We start from the raw sequence: 14059 nt of genomic DNA, 5'->3' as shown, positions 1-14059 counted from the left end.
TCTTTCCGTGGTAGCTATAGAATATTCCTTCTCGTTGAATTTGATGTCCGACAAGACGACTTTCTTTAAATTGTTCTGTGTGTTTGTTCAAGATGAAATGGTGACACAAAGTGCAAAGTGCCGATGTATAATTACTGCTGAAGAAGCTTTAACGAGTCCTGCCATGTTTACCTAAATTTATCTGTTTTTCAAAGGCACTTTGTTGGACCATGCAATATATTCATTTTGATATATACAGCACATCTGTACGTCGTTTGACTAACAAAAAGGTTTCATTTATATTCCCTCATGTAAGAGTAAACTTCATCATTTATTTCTATTTCTTTTAGCAAAGAAGAAAGACAGACTGGTTCTATCTACCTCTGCCTTGTATTTCCTTATCTCGTACTATGCAGGACAAACATATTGACACAGTAAGTTAAAGGGATCGTATAGTTTTGGTTGAGACCTAATTTCAGGTTTCTAACATTTTTTGGTGAGATTATGAGAAACCTTATATGAAATATGAAAGAGCATGTAATTCCACGAGGAATTCAACGTTTATTTGATGAAAATTGGTTTTGAAATGGCTGAAATAGCCAAAACAGAGCGATTCTAGTAAAGTGTGGGACCCACACTTTATTACGATCGCTTTGTTTTACTTTGTTTTTGGATGTTTCAGTCATTCCAAACCTGATTTTCATCAAATAAACTTTGAATTCCTCTTAAAATGGTATGCTCTGTACTATTTCGTAAGTGCGTTTTTGGTATCTCGCAAAAAGCTAAAAGCCCAATTCCCATCTCCACCAATACTGTACCATCCCTTTAATACAAACATGAAGATGATTTTATTAATAGAAGTGAAGAATAAAAATTCATGTGCGCTATATTGTTTCAAAATCTCGTTTGAAGGAAGACATATACCGCTTTCAAACATCAAATAGGTATGAATATGTTCCGGCAAATCTTGAATCACATCTGGAAGAATTATGAACCAGGACTAAGTTTAAAATCATTCTTTCCACGATATCTTCAGGAATTCTAACTGTATATCCGTTCATGACTTTAAAAGAAGGCGAAACAATCACGCCTTTATCGATTGTCATTTGGTCTCGGTCTTTGTCCCCAGGGTGCAATATCACTCGGTCAATATCATAAAGAAATTCTCACACCTAATGAGTGGGATGTGCCTGTCTGTTCAATGCTGTACAAGGCATTCAGATGACACGCTGATGTTTGAACAGATATTTATTTGTTGTCTTGCACTTTAAAAGAAAGCTATAACCAGCGTACCTTGACGTACAGAGTCATTTAGCGTGTAAGAACTCGCTTGGCAACCATCTTGGGCCGGTATTCCTGCTCAGGATTTGGGCCAGGGATATCATCTTCACGCTTTGGCGTCATCTGTTGTGATACTTTGGAACATTTTTAAAGTTTCGAGGGCACAATACTTGTCTTCGAAACTGACTCTGTAGGAATATTCATAGGACAAACAGAGTCGTTTCATATGTATGTGTGTGTGACAGTAAGTTTCTTAGTGTGTCGCGTAATAACGGATGAAATAAACCGATGATGCTGGGCTACTTGGTTTAATTAGAAGAGGCTGGGAACCATGTGAGCACCGACAAATAAAGAAAGTGGCATCTCAGCTAACCAACAAATATCGACAGCATTACACGTGTTCGAAAGGATATCATCATTTTCTCAAAGCACAAAAAGGACAACTTGGGTGCATTTTCGCTCCCGGTCGCTACTCCAACCCAGCTGGGTTGCTGAAAAAAAAAAAAAAACAAACTTTTTCCAAGATGAGGCTAACCAAGGCAATAGGCATCTCTTCCCTGCTCATCCTGTGTGTCTTACATCCAGAGGTCAAGGCAGACGACCAGGTCCCTGGATTCGACTGCTCTTTCGACTTCGGCAACTGTGGATGGGCAGATGACAACACAGCCACTCTCACTTGGACCAGGCAAAAGGGGTCCACGCCCACACCAAACACTGGTCCCACCAGTGACCACACCCAAGAAGGAACTGGTAAATTATCTCGAAAGTATTCGATTTATTTTATCCATTAATTATCTTGACGATAATTTAAAATCGCTGATGACAGGACCTGTATAAGAATACAGAATAAATGAATACATGTAGGTATATAATGCCAAAGAATACGTGTTCTATGCACTAATTATTAAAAAAAGAATCACGTTTTTGATCATTTGTTTTCCTTTGCTTATAACTAATTTCCTGCAAATGAATGGATGTTCAATGCACATTTTTGAAATTTTCGAAAATTTTAGATTAACGCAGATGAAAAACACAAACAAAAAACATAAAAATCAGTGGCAACAAGCAAGCATCCACTTAGCTTACTGCATGTATTCAATAAACAATCTATAAGAATGTTCTCTTTTCAAAGTTATCCAGCAACCCTAACTCCTTACAAAAGCCATTCATTGCTATATTATCATTGTTAAACTTCTGAGCTGTCTCGTGCGCTAAATATTCTTCAATAACAAAGTCATGAATTGATTTTTTTTTTTGGAAGATTTTGTTTTGCAGGTTCGTTAATCCGAAAATGTGTGATGTGTTGATTAAGTAACATTTGGTGATTTCAAGTTCGGTGCTAGTGCTAGTGCTATCTCAGCACTAGCACCGGCGATAAAACCGAACTTGAAATCACGTCGGTGTTGGGAGTTGACCTCAAAATTATGACGTATTTCCGGTTGCTGGTGCTGGGTTCGGTGTTGAATGTCGTCTGCTGAACCGAGCTCCGCCATCTGTGAAAGCGATTTACGTGCTTTTTTCCCTATTGACTAACACTAGCCCCTAGGGATTATCATTTTCTTCATTTCAAGTTCGGTGCTGGACAGGTGTTGGCGTTGCCGTGCGAGACGCATATTCACTTCCATGATAGATGCACGTTTTACGTGCGAAGTCTATGCTAATGCAGTAGTCGCCCACATAAAGAACACTAACACTCTATGGAATGGCTATATAAATCTGAGCCTGGGAGCAAAATTAATATAGTTGTATTTTGGGGAATGGATGAAATTTGTGTCATTTTAATCCGTCTTCCTCACTATGTGTCTAAAACTAAGCAATTTTGGCTACATCTTTTAATATTTGACTGTAATCACGCACCATCACTTTTTTCGTCGCGCAATTCCCGCGGAGCTCACGGTGCTGTGATTCCAACACCTAGTGCTGGTGATCGATAATGTTGATCGGTATCGCCTCGTTAATCTGACCGTCGGTGTTGGAGCTCGATTTAACGCTGTTATTTTGGAGCTAGCACTAGCACTAGCACCGAACTTGAAATCACCCATTCTATAATAAAGGATGAATTTAGCACAATCTCAAAAGTGGTCCAAATAAAGGTGTAATAATAATAATGATGATGATGATACAGTATGTAATAATAATAATAATAATAATAATAATAATAATGACAACTATCATTATTGTTATTATTACTATTATCATTATTGTTATTATTATTATTATTGTAAGCTTTATATGTATTTCAGAACCAGGGCCCTGTTTCATAAGCTGTTCGTAAAGTTACGAACAACTTACGAGAGTCTGGTGATCGCTTCTTGTGCTGAATTATTGAAATTCTGGTATTAAAGTATATCACATCAGAACTGATCACCAGTCGCTCGTAAGTTGTTCTTAACTCTGTGAACAGCTTTATGAAACAGGACCCTGGTAAAGATGAGGTATAGACCTGTAAATCCTTTGAACAAATTTTCGACACCGAGAACCACAACCCGTGGCAACATTTTCTCCCGTGATGTCTGACAAAACGAAATATTTATATAATATTGACTGGCCTCGAGGGAGATACCAGAAAATATTGCCCAAACTGAAAGAATGTTGCCCGAGTCGAAGACGAGGGCAATATTCTTTCAGTGCGGGCAATATTTATCTGGTATCTCCCTCAAGACCAGTCAATATCATAATTATTACCTATCCCCTAGTTAAATTAGGAAAATATGTGAATACGGCTATACACTATGATATAGATCAAGCCACATTTGACTACCTGTAGATCATCACCAACATGTCGAATAATTGACAAATTGTTCATCAGTGTATATCATTCAACTCCAACTTCAAAGATACATATTATGTCATTGTAACAGGCGAACTTCAAACATCTGAACGCTTTTACACTTTATTTTTGCTTCTGTTTCAATTTGGAGAGTTGTAATAACTGATGGTCACTGTGCCGTTATTGAGCACAAATGGACTAGTCATTGTTTGACGCGTAGTGCTGCTGGAAGTGGTCGACCTTGTATGAGTTGATTTATCGGCGTTCTTCTGCGGTGCGTGTAATCGACACGCAGCGACCTCCTTGAATGTTTTCTCTTGGTGGTCGACCGGAATGTTTACATGTAAAGCAGGGAGTTTAGATTCCACTCCTCTTCCCACCTCCCTGTTTTACAGTGCACTCCCATTCAAACACGGTTATAATAAAATTCTGGTTATATAACGAAGTAAAAATTTGGGCTGCAATGTCATCCACTCTATGTATTTCTATTGTTTATTTGCTCGGTTATAACAAAATTCCGATATAACGAAAGAAAACTGCCGGTCCCGAGGATTTCGTTATAACGGGAGTCCACTGTATTTGTAAATACCCGGATGCTCGTGATATGCTCTAATATCGCCCGCTGAACTCCCGACCCTGCAAAATACCAACTGTAATTGCCTCGCAAAACTACCTCGTATAGGTAATAATCCATTTTATCTTCTCTGCCGGTAAACACTCCCACAGGTCAGGAATAATAAATCGCATTTGTTTGTAAAGCATGTGATGAGGTAGTTACATCGAATTTAAAGGAATTACTTTATAGGAGACACTTGATAAATAAGACGGCCTCAAAATCGTTCAGCTACTATGAACGTGAGAACCCGTGCCTGTTTCTTTTTCTTCATGTCCCTTTACTTATAATAAATAATGAATTAAATTCCTTACATTCTGCCTGAGTTGATATATTTGTGTTAATTTATGTAATACCCCTATTACTTTATCATTCCGGATAAAAGAAACTACACTTGAGAAAAATACATTATTAGCTTCACGAAACTCCTTTAAAAGCCGCTCCCGTTCGTTCGCTGTTGAGAACCATGACTTTTAAACTAATAGTGACAGATGGGAGAATGACACTAATTTCAAACGCACTTTCTTTCACACACACACACACACACACACAGAGATAGAGAGAGAGAGAGAGAGAGAGAGAGTTATGAAAATCAATTGTTGCATAATCACCTTTTAAACGAGATACCATGTGACAGCTATTTCACTTGAACCTCTCTGATTGATATTGGATATTCCGTAACCTGAATTTGAAATATTAGTTATATATAAACTACCAGGTGTCAACAATGTGATATGATTATGACAGCTTCTTTTTAAATTTATTTCAAAAGTAATTACCAAGATCTTGTTACTTCTAACTCTCTTAAACAAGAGCAAAAGCACATTTGCTGAAGTTTACCCATCTCCAAAATTCCATCCTTTTCAACAAAATATCTCCGGGAACAAAAAAAAAAAAACAACAACAACTCTGTTTAGACACCTTTGACTTCTTACCTGTTATAGGTCTAATCATTACTACTATCACGATACTATTCAATAGATAATAATAGTGATAATAAAAAAAAAAACCTGTCTGATGTCATTTCATATTAACTGCTGTTTTGACCCCATCAAGCCAACTTTATGATAAGACCAGAGGACCTTTGGACATACTGGTTGGGGGCGGAGTTCGCTTTTTATGTCATGCTACCTTCCACGTGATCAGTGCTTAATGGCAACTCTGCTCCTATTTTTATCGATTATGTATCTATCGGTCACTTTCCTTTAATATAGAGGAATGATGTAACGAAAACATTGCTGTAAAACACACACTTATACACGCGCACTCACAATCGACGAAATATGCTGGGGAAAATCAGAATGAAGGCAACATGCTTGATGAAAAAAAAGTTTGGAGTCTTTTAATTAGAAAAAAAAAAACGACATTCAGTTGAAAAAGGTGGTTGACTTCACAACACGTATTTAGGAATCTGCAATGTTTTCGTCTGAACTTGTGTTGGTATAGCTACCACATTATGGTGTATCTGACAAAAAAAAACAAAACAAACCAAACCAAAACAAAACAATCAACCAAACAAAGAAACAAACAAACAAAATCAAAAACATATTTGATTCAAGTTCTCGGAACGATGACTGCATACGTACACACACACACAAAATAAAAGAGCACATACATGAGACGCGATCATGCACTTTATGCATGATAAAACGTAATCCCTATAGGCCTTATAGAATAATATCCTTAAAACAACCAATTTAATCTGTCGTTAACAAGCACACACTCATCATCGTATGCATTGGTGTGTATATGTGTGTCTGTTAAATGGATGGAAATCAATCTTCCTATATTATTAGACCACGCCTAAGTCGACAAGGATAATTATATTTAAAAGAAAAAAAATGACATGTATATACAGCAGCGTATATGAGCATGAGTGGGAAGAGTCATCCAATCATCAATGTGAAGTAATCATGACCTCATTTGACCACTACACTGACCGCACCCAAATGTATACTATCTTTTCATATATCAATGTTTATTATATAGGAGTTTAAACTATGATGGAGTGGTTACATCAAAGAGGTACTAGGCGAGCTCGACTTATACCTCCTTAATTTATTACATCAAAGCATGCGTGCTGTAATAGATTATTGGTTCTGAAGGAATTTAGTACGCTTTATAACGGGTCATTTGATATAATGCAATACTTGTACCAGGTAAGTGCACACAGTCATAAACATGGAGTCCAAAGCTGATTTAAATCACATGACAACAGTTATTGCGTGACGTCACAGAGTGCGCTTGTGCTGAACCTGTTTTATCAAGAACAGTAAAGAACGGCGATCTTACGTAACAAACAGTATTGTAACAGATAAAAGGTAAAAAAAAAAAATCTTATAGCGGAGATAAAAATGCGTTTACGTGCGGGATATGTTTTTGCTGTAACTATAGCTGTTCATAATGAATACACATAATAATGACAAATTTTACGTTTCCGGAACTTGGCTCATTGTCTGTTTTTTTATTTCTTTGTTTGTTTTTACAGGATTATGTATGTAGAATGTGGCCCGGGAAAGCATATATGCCACATATAGTCCGGGAGCCAGCGGGGGTCAGCCTAGCTGAAAAGGTTACCAATTTTTATGTGTATAGCAATTTAGTACATATGCCCCTGAGTATGGAAATGCACGTCTGGCTGGTCATCGGTGGTGGGTGTGGCCAGGAGGGCCACAAAAAGGACCCCCTAAAATTAGGCTAGCCTAGCTGGAAAAGTAACCCCATGAAAACCACTGGAACTTGTTCGTTACACTTACAGGATAAATGAATGACCATTGCCAGACGTTTTAAGTAGTGGGGGGTAGCCGCCAGACGCTCTTAAAGGCCCAACTCCAGCTAGGCTAGCCTAGCTGAAAAAGTAACCTCATGAAACCCACTGGAACTTGTTCGTTACACTTACAGGATAAATGAATGACCATTGCCAGACGTTTTAAGTGGTGGGGGGTAGCCGCCAGACGCCCTTAAAGACCCAAATTTTTCCAGCTAGGCTAGCCTAGCTGAAAAAGTAACCTCATGAAACCCACTGGAACTTGTTCGTTACACTTACAGGATAAATGAATGACCATTGCCAGACGTTTTAAGTGGTGGGGGGTAGCCGCCAGACGCCCTTAAAGACCCAAATTTTTCCAGCTAGGCTAGCCTAGCTGAAAAAGTAACCTAATGTAACCCACTGGAACTTATTTGTTACACTTACAGGATAAATGAATGACCATTGCCAGACGTTTTAAGTGGTGGGGGGTAGCCGCCAGACGCTCTTAAAGGCCCAACTCCAGCTAGGCTAGCCTAGCTGAAAAAGTAACCTTATGAAAACCACTGGAACTTGTTCGTTACACTTACAGGATAAATGAATGACCATTGCCAGACGTTTTAAGTGGTGGGGGGTAGCCGCCAGACGCCCTTAAAGACCAAACTTTTTCCAGCTAGGCTTGCCTTGCTGAACAAGTAACCTTGTGAAACCCACTGGAACTTGTTCTTTATACTTACAGGATATGCATGACCGTTGCCAGACGTTTTAGATGGTGGTTGTGGGGGGGGGGGGGGGGGGAAGCCGCCAGACGCCCTTAAAGACCCAATTTTTCCAGCTAGACTAAGCTATAGCCTATATATAGCTGGAAAAATAACCTCCTGAAACCCACTGGAACTTGTTCTTGTGATACACTCAAAGGATAATTGAATGATCGTTGCTAGACAATAGCCGCCAGACGCCCCAAAGACCAAACTCTTACCAGCTAGGCTAGCCTAGCTGAAAATTAGGAAAGTAACCCCATGAAACCCACTGGAACTTGTTCTTACACTTACAGAATAAATGCATGACCGTTGCCAGACGCTTTAAGTGGTGGGGCGTAGCCCCCAGACGCTCTCAAAGACACAATTTTACCAGCTATAAGGTTCACATATTTCAGAAATGATAGCAGTGTAATTCCATAACAATACCGCTAGCTTGCGAGTTCACCTGTCTATAATCTATGCATGCCTTATTCTTTTGTTCTGCTTCCTTGAGCCCCAACTCATGCATTCTTATGGTGACTCTCCCATGTCATCATCCTTGTTCATTGCAATTTGCTCTATTTTTTGAAAATATTCTTATTCCTCATCCCAATTATCACAAATTCTGAAACTCTGTCCTCAGTATAACTAATTCATAGTTGTACAAATGTAAACATCTGATAATCACCCGGAGGTCTCCTTTAATGGGGGAGTTTCTTGAGCGCACATGGAAACATGCTTTGAAATATTAATAGGGCAAGTGTTGAGACAAAATACTGTAGAAATATGAGAATATACAGTGCTGTGGTTTTGGTAGAAGAAATAGGGTATCTGTATTTGTCCTCAGTGATAACCAAAAAACTTATTTGGAAAGAATAATAGACATCAAAAAAGAATTACCCAATCAAACATGTCGGGATTTTTCTCAAACATCAGTGTTCTCATTTTCTTTGCAGTGTAAAAAAAAACAAAAAAAAACAAAAAAACAGGGCCGGGTACAGTATCCGGATGGAAATTGGTGGGATGGGCGTAAACCCGCGGGTATTATAACATACTGACGTGAAAAAAAAAACAAGACCAAAAACTACTTTCTTTCTGTGCCCTGGGGAGAAATATTCATCAATTGCATTTTGGAAATGTTGAAAATCACAACTTTTGATGAAATTGTGTCCTACAGTATCTCTTCTTATATGAAGGCTTTTTTATAATTAAGTTTCTTTCCTCTATGACCATGATAAAACAGACCCCTGATGATTAAAACAAAAGACAATCAAAACTTGGCAAATGAACTCTTTGGACATTAGCAAAAGGGAATACATTAACAGTTTTTGCAAACACTTTATACAATTGTCTAATACTCCATCAAGCTCATAAAAAAATACAATTCTACTGCAACAAGAAATCCATTCAGTAAGACTCGTCCTCGGTGTACATAGCTTAAAATGCCAACTTTTAAAAAAATAATGCCCCAGCTCTTAAATTTACTTTGAAAAGGGGAAGTAAAGCTCAACACCTTTGGCCTATGACTTTCTAGGTACCATATCACCTTACGGTTGAGGAGATGGGTAAAGAAAAATTATTAACGAAATAAAACTTATAGGAACATGCTTCACATTACCTCACCGTGTTCTTCTCTTAAGAAAGAAACGAAATCTGATAATTGTTCAAGAGTGTTTTTGAACATAGTACACTGCAAAAGCAGAAAAAATCAGTGTTTTTAAGAAACATAACTCACAACAACAAGGAATTCCTGTCGTGTCTAGTATTGCACGTTTTTGGTTTGGAGGGTTTTGGATGCTAATATTTCAAGACAAGTTTATGCTCCGGCACTTCAAAGTAATGATCAACCTCTCTTGCCAATAAACTCAACATTTGCTGTTCTTCAGTAAAGCATATGACAGAAACATATGAGAAACATGTCTAAAATTCATATGAATAAGCTCAGTCACAGCAACAACAAAAATATTATGTTTTCTATAAACTAATACTGCATGTACTTTAATAGTTTCGAGGGATTAAGATGCAAAATGTTATGACAAAAGCCCCTACGTGGCTACCAGCAATTAAACATCCTTCAACTTCTTTAGCAAATGAGCTCATGTGTATCATCTTCTTGTTGAGAAGACGAAGATGAGTAATGATAAAATAACCAAACTATCAACTTTCCTTAACATATTTTACATGAAATCATTATTGCCTTCTCGTAACGAAATTGAAAAAAAAAACTGAACATCTGAAATTGTTCAAAATCGCTTCTTGATAACGATGAAAGCAAAAGAAACTTAGTGTTTGTAACCACTATGACACGTGTCTACAGATCTGTCATGCTCATAAGAAACGTAACTCACAGAAATATAATTTCATACAGTAAGTACTTGGTTTGGAGGACATTTAGATGCCAACTTTTCAAGAATAATACACCAGCACTGACATTAACTGATGAAAAAAAAAGGAATGCTCAGCTTCTTTATCCAATTAGCTCATATATAGGTAATTCCTTGTAGTTGAAAAAAAACCGAGTAGACATAAAAATATAGACTTCCCGTAACATGTATCACAGGTCATGATCTCCACATTTCCTCCTCTTAACTTAAAAGAAATAAATATATATTTAAATTTGTTTTAAATGACCTTTAAAGAATATGAAAAAAAAATTCTGTGTCTGCAAAGGCTTGACACGTGTCTATAATACTGGGTCACGCTCATATTAAACGTAGCTCACAGGAACAAGGAATTCACGTGTGTATAAAATAATACTGCAGAGAGGGTGCAAAGTTGAACCCTTTATTGAGGGTGCGAAAATGTTCCCTTGGGTACATCTTTCCACCCACACAAAGTGGTGCTAGATTGCACCTCTTCGTGAGGGTGCATCTTTCCACCCACATTAAGTGGTGCTAAGTTGCACCTTTCTTGAGGATGCTTTCTTGCACCCTTTACCTTTCGGCGCACCTTTGCACCCCGTGTAGCCTTTACATCTTGGTGCAACTTTACATCCTTTCGTGAGGGTGCAAAGAAACAACCAAAGTTCCAAGATTGTGCCTTGTTTTGAGGGTGCAATCTTGGAACTTTGGATGCTACTTTGTACCCGCAAGAAAGGGTGAAAGTTACACCCTCGGGAGCAACTTTGCCCCCTTGAAAAAAGCGCAACCTCGTACCTTTAGGTGCAACTCTATGCCCGAAGGATGCAAGAATGTACCCTCTCTTGAGGGTGCAACCTTGTGCCTTATTGGTATGATGTTGCACCTATGTGGTGCTTATTTGCTCCATGACTGCTGCAAAATTGCTCCTTCAAAGGAGCAAGTCAGTGTCACTGCCTGCTCCTTTACAGGGGCAATATTGCCCATCATCTCAAGGTGCAACTTAGCATCACAAAATCGGGTACGATTTAATTCCTTAACTACTCTAAACCTTGAATAGTGCGAACTGATGTAAGCCTATTTGCTCAGCATATAACTTATGTTGTTGTTGCACTCTGCAAAGTAAATAGGATTAGTGTAACTTGGATCTTGTGAATCATGAAATGTGTGCGCGTGCAGAATTTGTGAGTTGTGAAAATGTTAATGTAAAAGTTAACTTAGTTGTGTTTGAATAATATACTGAAACCAAAAATTTACCCAATTACCTTTTCAATAAGGTGAGCACTATATCTATCAAACAGTTAACCTTCTCGGCAAGAGTATACATCTGCATGTATAAGGAAGAGGTGAAAATATGATATGCAGTTGTCTGGATACGTTTTATTCAAAACGTTCTTGAATGCGTACTTATTCACATAATCTATAAGAATAACATATGCTTCTTACCAGTACTCAAAGCCTCTAAAACAAGAGCATGCTTCTTACACTTCTAAAGTATACACCATATCTTAAAAACAAAATGTAAGAGGATTTAAGAAGCTGTTTGTATGCATTCAAACGAATCCATATTTCTATCTAAAATCTAAAACGTGTCTTGTAAAAGGGGAATTCGTTTTATAATGACGATGCCAATTGTCTTAAAGTCCTTATCACGACATGTCTTGGAGTTCACGCTTATTGAAAACATGAGATTCTTGGCACGTAGATTACAACTATGGTTTAAAGAGTTAACTGCGAGATACGCATACCGTATACGGGCATTTCGATGAAAACAATTAAATACAACTTCGGTACTGTAAATAATATGAAAATCAAACTTGATACCAGCCCTTATCGACAACCAATACAGACTATGGAGGACTGCAGTTATAATTGTGTTCAGATATTGTTTTGGGTGATACACGCATGCCGACTGATTTAGGATCAATTCGAGTCCCTCGAGCTGAGATTCCGGAACTGCAATGAGCAAATCATCATGATGCATAACAAAGTGACTGAGATAATGCATGCACCAGTTTCTGTTTCGTTGTTCTATACACAGAAAGTTGTTTCGTTTTCCAATCCTGTGCAGGCACACAGAGATTTACAGAATTCAATCATCTTTGGCTATAACGCCATGGTCGCGTGCAAAATGAATGCAGCTTATCTAACTTAACCTGTAGTTACTGAATAGGGGACTACTGTATATTCAATTTATACATTATTAATCGGATGATAGAACCTGTCAAAGAGTAAGTTGCGGATATGATATACCATTGTCAAATTCACTTTCTGTTCTATACATAGTATCAATGGAATGTTATGAACCACTTCAGCATTACCAATCATTATCATAATTATTTCCCTGAAACGGCTGCATTTGTATGAGCGGGAAGAGTTTGGCATCATTCATAGCAAGAGTCGTGACTACAAAACTAAATACATGTATTAAAATACAAGGTTTTAGGACACTTTGAATCATCCCCCCCCCAAAAAAAAAACCAACAACTTAGTGAAATGTTGTACAATGTATGCCCTACTTCCATTAACCTATGATCTTTGACCTTTGAATACATGGCCCGCATTTTTTCAACGAATAGGCATTTGGATGCAACGTAGGTATTATATAAAAGAAAAAATGTTTTAGGAAAATACATTTAACCACTTCAGAAATAGTTATGGAACAAATAGCAAAATATTGACACGTTCACTTCTTCCGTAATGACATGACAGAAAACTTTCCTCACGGAATCGTTCTGCCGTAATTCATGAGCAAGTCATGGATATAATTATACTTAGTTCGATTAAAAGTATACATTGAGTCATTGCAAAAGCATCTAATGAAAAGTATGCTTCAGAACTACATCATTGTCATTTATTCTATAACACTAATAATATAGAGCTATTGGTCCGCCATATTGCCTAACAGGTCGTTGTCCTCCTACCACGTTTGTTTAGCAAATAAGGCACAGAATTTAATTTTGCACTTGTTGCCAAAGACTCTAATCTTCTTTACCGCTATTCTCAGACATGTATGCTGGTGCTGTATGAATTAGAAACGGAAGCTTACAAATTAATTTAATATTCACCATTTAACAAGGCAAAAGCGAAGTGATGTCTCGTCCACATATCGACTTTGTGATTACAGAGATTTTCAAATGGCATAGGCCTAGTTCATTGACTTTTTGACTGTTGACGTAGTCGGACGTCACCAATATTAACACTTGACAGCAATCATTAGATGATCTGAGGAGTGAATTTGGTGATCATATAGCTCAAAAGTGTGGAAAGTTATTGAAAGAACACCGGAATACTATGTCGACAGTGTTTATCAGGTGAGATACAAACATAGAACAAGTTCCAGTGGGTTTCAGGAGGTTACTTTTCCAGCCAGGGTTATAGTCTAGCTGGTAAAATTGGGTCTTTGAGGGCATCTGGCGGCTACACCCCCCCCCCCCCCCCTCCACCACTTCTTAAAAAGTCTGGCAACGACCATGCATATATCCTGTAAGTGTAAATAACACGTTCCAGTGGGTTTCATTAGGTTATATTTTCAGCTATAGGCTAGCCTATATAGCTGGAAAAAGTTTGATC

The 14059-nt window shown here is 37.9% G+C and overlaps 1 protein-coding gene across 1 annotated transcript in view; it reads left to right on the top strand.

The window, feature by feature from the left end:
* Positions 1–1784: 1784 nt before the first annotated feature.
* Positions 1785–14059, top strand: part of LOC140246682 (MAM and LDL-receptor class A domain-containing protein 1-like) — a 28627-nt gene continuing 16352 nt past the window's right edge. The window contains exon 1 of the mRNA XM_072326022.1: positions 1785–2010. Coding sequence (XP_072182123.1) covers positions 1785–2010 — 226 coding nt within the window. The remainder of the gene's footprint in view (positions 2011–14059) is intronic.

This window comes from Diadema setosum, chromosome 3 (assembly GCF_964275005.1).
Source record: "Diadema setosum chromosome 3, eeDiaSeto1, whole genome shotgun sequence".
Taxonomy (NCBI): Eukaryota; Metazoa; Echinodermata; class Echinoidea; order Diadematoida; family Diadematidae; genus Diadema; species Diadema setosum.
The sequence above is the reverse complement of the archived record's forward strand: the minus strand, read 5'-3'. Positions and strand labels throughout refer to the sequence as shown.